The sequence below is a fragment of the Camellia sinensis genome, chromosome 13 (assembly GCF_055761805.1).
Source record: "Camellia sinensis isolate YWXY chromosome 13, ASM5576180v1, whole genome shotgun sequence".
Classification (NCBI taxonomy): Eukaryota; Viridiplantae; Streptophyta; class Magnoliopsida; order Ericales; family Theaceae; genus Camellia; species Camellia sinensis.
The window spans coordinates 41,648,511-41,653,979 of NC_138973.1; the positions used below are offsets into that span (position 1 = coordinate 41,648,511).

The window sequence follows — 5,469 nt, forward strand, 5'->3', positions numbered from 1 at the left end:
ATAGGGGTGTTGGCAACAAAGGCAGGTTTATGGATTATGCAAAAGTGAATTACTTGATGTTTGGAATGAATCTTTTTTAGTTATATATACATCTAATTATGGCTGTTTAGTTAGATAGGTAATTGAGGAATCTGAAATAGCTCCTCAATCTAAAATCTGAAGTACATAGGTGAAATTTGAAATAGCCAATTGACAGTGTCCAATCTAAAATCTGAAATTGAGCATGAACTTGAGGTAATCTATATGTTGTTGAATCAAATTTCTGAAAAGCCAATTGACAGTGTCCAATTTCAGACTATTGATTAGTGCATATTCACTGTCCAATTTTAGACTATTGAGAAGTTAGAGTTATAAGTTCAGTGAATTGACAGTGTTTGAGTATGGGATTACATTTTGCTAAAAAAAGTTGGAATTCAGAATATAAGAGCTTTTCCCATGATGTAATATGAACCTTTATTGTTTTATTGTCCATTCAAAATATAAGATAGATATGATTTTTTTTTATTTTTTTTTATTTTATATTTTAAATAGGATTTTGTTATAGAGTGAGATCTGTTCTACTTAGAATATCTTCCAATGGTCAACTATCTCTAGTGAGGTAAGCTAACTTAAGCAGATAACATTAAGATTGAGAGGGGTACAAAAGACTTTACTAGCCATCATATTTAATTTTCAGCTCATTCTAACCTCTATGGTCTTTCCTGGCTTTCATTTTTGTTACCTAATTGGTATGATGCAATCCTTTTCTCCTTTCAAGTGATCTTTTTTTTTTTCCATGTACATTATACTTAATTGTTGCTTTCTACATGCAGGAAATAATTAGAAAATACATCGAAATATCAGGTCGTGGAAACAAACATGCAGCTTTTGCAAGTGCACTGGGCTCTTTGACATGGGAAAAGCCCTTATATTTTGGATGGTGTGTGCTTATGAATTCACAATGTGGAGATCAAGAAATTCCAAGACAAGTAGAAAGAGAACTGCTAAGATCTATGACGGAACAAGTTCGAGCTATGACCGAACAACAAAGATCTATGACGGAACAATGTTTTGAACTATGTTTTGTAGATTGAACTATGTAATGAACCATGAATTGAACAATGTTTTGAACTATGACGGAACAATGTTTTGAACTATGTAATGCTAGTTAGCAGTAGAGGTAGAAGTAGATTGAACTATGTTTTGTTGTGGAATGGAATATGTACTATTAAGAAACAGTTGAATTGTTGAATTTTTTAGTAGAATGGAAATTAATTGTTTAATTGTTATTGTTGAATTGTTGAATGAAGATGTGGAATGAAGATGTGTTGAATTGTTGAATGAAGATGTTGAATTGTTATTGTTTAATTGAAGCACAGATTTGAGCACAGATGTTGAATGAAGATGTGAATTGTTGATGAGTTATTGTTGAATTGTTGAATGAACCATGAACCAATACAGTTTGTGAACTGAACCATGACAGATTTTTGCTGAGACAGGTTCTTTAACAGATTGAAGCATAGATTTGAGCATGAACCATGAATTGAACCATGAACCAACATGAACTGTTGATGAGTTATTGTTGAATTGTTGAATGAACCATGAACCATCACAGTTTGTGAAATGAACCATGACAGATTTTTGCTGAGACAGGTTTTTTAACAGATTGAAGCACAGATTTAAGCATGAACCATGACAGTTTGAGCATGAACCATGACAGGTTTTGGCAATTTGAACCATGAACTGATAGGCACAGATTTTGGCTGAAATATTGTCAAAATAGAAAACTAAAAAACAAATTTGAGTTGTTTTTCAAAGACAGATTTTTAAAGACAGATTGGCAAACTGAAAAAATCAAATTTTGGCTCAAATACTGTCAAAATAGAAAACTAAAAAACAGATTTTCAAATTTTCAAAGACAGATTCTGAAATTGAAGTTTGGCAGTTTGAACCATGAACTGAAAATATTAGATTTTGCCTCAAATACTGTCAAAATAGCAAACTAAAAAACATATTTTTTTTACAGATTCCTTAAACCATGAACTGTCAACAGATTTTTTTGCATGAACTCTCAAAAAATCATGCTAAAACACTATCAATATGCCAAAACACTGTCAAAATAGAAAAATGAAACAGATTTTTTTCCAGATTTTTTTAAACTATCACCTGTGAACTCAAAGACAGATTGTCAAAATAAACCATGAACTCAAAGACCAATCTTGCATAACCAATAAAGTGAGACTTAATAATAACCAATCTTACAAATTCATACACAGCATGTGTTACACATCTAACATGGGACTTAACATAATAAGTTTCAATCTCAAAACCAATGTTCAATAACATGGGACTTAACAAAATGTCAATGTTCAATAAACTAGTCAAACATTTCTCCAATGTCCATCATTCATTCGCGCTGTGCAATGTCCATCATTCATTCCTGGTGTGCATGCATTAGAACCCGATGGGGTTAGAGATCCAGACTTGAACATTTGAGTTGGAGCACTCATCAAACTTCTCGGTGTGCCGCTTGCAAAGTCCAATGGGATAACAGATGTGCCTCCAATAGCATTTACGACCTGTCATAATTGAAGTAAAAAAGTACATGTTACAAAATATTTGTAAATGAAAACAAAAAATTGATGTAAAGTCGTCTTATGAACATATACCGGTGCATACACACTATTTTGCATGCCAACCATATAAGGATAATAGGATGTATAAGCTTGAGCTTGAGCTTGAGCTTGAGCTTGAGCTTGAGCTTGAGCTTGCACTTGAGCTTGAGCTTCAGCTTCCAATTGAAGCACCTTAGCAGCCTATATTGGTTCAAGAGTTTGTAAAAATGTATTGCAAAATAGTTTGTTAAAAAAATAAAAAACAAGTTCAATTCAATATACAATATACCTTTGCTTTTGTTTGTTTTTTTGCCGTTACCTTGAACCGATTCACTATTTGATCCACTTTGGCAACCTTTCGTTTTGTTACTGGACGCCCTCTTCGCCGAACAACCAAAGGACTAACCACCTTCCTCGTACTAGCACTCGATGTACATCCGGTGGCAATTGGACTTTTTGTAAAAGATGGTATCCTATTAGTAGAATGTGGTAAATTACTCCCATCACCCGATTCATCGTGCATGACTCTATCCTTCATTTCATCCAACCCACGATCTATAATTTTAATTTTCCCTTCCGAATTACCAGCAAGTTGTATAATGGCGATCAATTTCTTGTTCATCCTCTCATAACAACTTGTATTGAAATCATCCCCAAAGCCAGTGTACGTGGTTTTGATGCATGTGTACTGTCGAACCAAATCTTTCCTCCAACGTGGCAAAATGTACTTACTTGGCACCTCATTTATGCACCTACTGACAAACACCGCGAGTGAATGAGCACACATAATCCCTCTAAACTGAAACAACCGACACATACACTGAACTTCACATTCAATTGAATTAAAATACACAACAAAGTTCACATGCTTCATCTTGTCACAAACTATCATCGCTTCTTGGACATTATATGTACAAATTGCTCCCTCCTCTTTGACAATCAAGGCTTGACAGTATACTAATCTCTTCAACTCTCCTTGAACTTCTTTGAATTTTGCATTGGTGTAGGCTTGTTGAAATTGCTTCTCAAAGCCATATATAGTTAGACAATCAAACAATTTGTGTCGAGACTTGAAGTCTGATTTCTTCTCTTTCTCTACCTTACTTCTCAACGCATTGTCATATTGTTCAACAAATTGTTTTAATGTAGTCTTCGGGTTGACATATCCATCAAAAAAAGCATTCATGCTTTCACTTCGTTGTGTTGTTGACATGCCAGCCCAAAAAATGTCTTTAACATATACAGGAACCCATCGATGCTGCTCATGATATAGTACCCCCAACCACTCATTATCATAAAGATTGAATTTAGTAAGCATCTCTTCCCATTTTTCCTCAAATTCATCTCTTGTCAAACAATCATAAATTGCATTTTGCATAGCCAACTTCATGGGTTCATACTGAGCATATCCTTTCAACTTCTCCGGTATTTTCTTCATTACATGCCATAAACACCATCGATGCCGGGCCTGTGGAAAGACAATTTCTATAGCATTTTGCATAGCTCTGCACTGATCAGTTATGATAGCTTTTGGAGGTTTATTTGACATGCAACTTAACCACGACTTGAATAGCCAAACAAATGTGTCGGTGTCTTCACTAGATAACAATCCACAACCAAGCAAAATAGACTGTCCATGGTGATTGACTCCTACAAATGGAGCAAATGGCATGTCATATTTGTTCGTCAGATAAGTTGTGTCAAATGAAACAACATCTCCAAATGATTCATACATAGCTCGACTCCTTGCATCAGCCCAAAACAAGTTTCTAATGCGAAACTCCTCATCAACATCAATCACATAAAAGAATTTCTCACTATGTGCTTGCATCCTCATAAAATAGCTTTGAAGTGATTCGGCATCACCTTCACCAAGCCTTAATCTTCTAGCTCTATTAATGTAATTCCTTGCATCTCGCTCATCAAATGTCAATGACTCGTATCCCCCCGCTTCAACAACCATTGAATGATAGTTCCTAGACACCCCAATCCCTGCTTCATCATTGATTTCTAATCTTCTCTTCACAGGAGTACGAATTTTCTTATTCATTGCAAAATGACGAGAGTTGGTGGGAATCAAATCATGATTATGCTCAAGGTTAACTGTGGTTAACATATATGTCCCATTCTTTTGTAGAGTACCTCGCACCCTTGCTTTGCAACCAATTTTTGTGGACAAAGATGGCTTCAAAGGGTTCACTTCTGATTTCTTTTTTCTCTCCCCCGCTCGAGAACATTCAATTGCAAAGTTTTTTAATTCGCCATCATCTCCAAAATGTTGTGCTCTATGAGCTATAGAAAAGCCAACATGCTTAGCATATGTGGCATAAAATGTGTACACATCTTCCCTTGAGCTAAAACACATACCCTTGTTAGGTTCTTCAACTTGTTCACCCTCATTTACTGAAGGATTGTCACCACCATTTGAATCAACCTCCATTCTATGAGAATCAAAAATAAAATTCAAATAGAATGATTTTAGAATAATTATGAAACTGTTATGTTGAACTTCACATTGTGATAATTTCAATTTATGGTATAACTAAATTATAGAAACTTCAATTTCAACCTCAACCTCACATAGTCATGGTATATGTAATTTTGAAACTGTTAACTTCAATTTCAAACTTTGAAACTGTTATGTTCAACTTCAACCTCACATAGTCATGGTATATCACAGAACACATATTAAACACTGTTAAAAAAAATTACAAAATAAGACAATAAATAAATAAAAAAAGAAAAAGAAACATATTTTCAGATTGAGGAATAGCTAAACAGCCATACGCATAGCCATACTTATTTTCAGATTCAGGAATAGCACTCATCAAACTACTTTCAGCAAGACACATATTTTCATCATTCAGCAAGATAA

The 5,469-nt window shown here is 34.4% G+C and overlaps 1 protein-coding gene across 1 annotated transcript; it reads right to left on the reverse strand.

The window, feature by feature from the left end:
* Window positions 1-1,401: 1,401 nt before the first annotated feature.
* Window positions 1,402-5,034, reverse strand: LOC145805337 (protein FAR1-RELATED SEQUENCE 6-like). Its single transcript, XM_082900452.1, has 4 exons — window positions 2,914-5,034; window positions 2,754-2,795; window positions 2,441-2,558; window positions 1,402-1,742 (listed from the first exon to the last, which is right to left on the reverse strand). Exons 1-4 carry the CDS (start codon window positions 5,032-5,034, stop codon window positions 1,402-1,404), a joined length of 2,622 nt encoding a protein of 873 aa, XP_082756578.1.
* Between the last annotated feature and the right edge of the window lie 435 nt (window positions 5,035-5,469).

Excerpts from the sequence above, each read along its gene's own strand:
- LOC145805337 (XM_082900452.1), bottom strand. The coding sequence starts at position 5,034 with ATGGAGGTTGATTCAAATGGTGGTGACAATCCTTCAGTAAATGAGGGT. Across the intron at positions 2,559-2,753 it reads AAGCTGAAGCTCAAGCTCAA|GTCGTAAATGCTATTGGAGG; the intron begins GTGCAAGCTCAA and ends CAATTATGACAG. Across the intron at positions 1,743-2,440 it reads TGGATCTCTAACCCCATCGG|CCAAAATCTGTGCCTATCAG; the intron begins GTTCTAATGCAT and ends ACAATATTTCAG.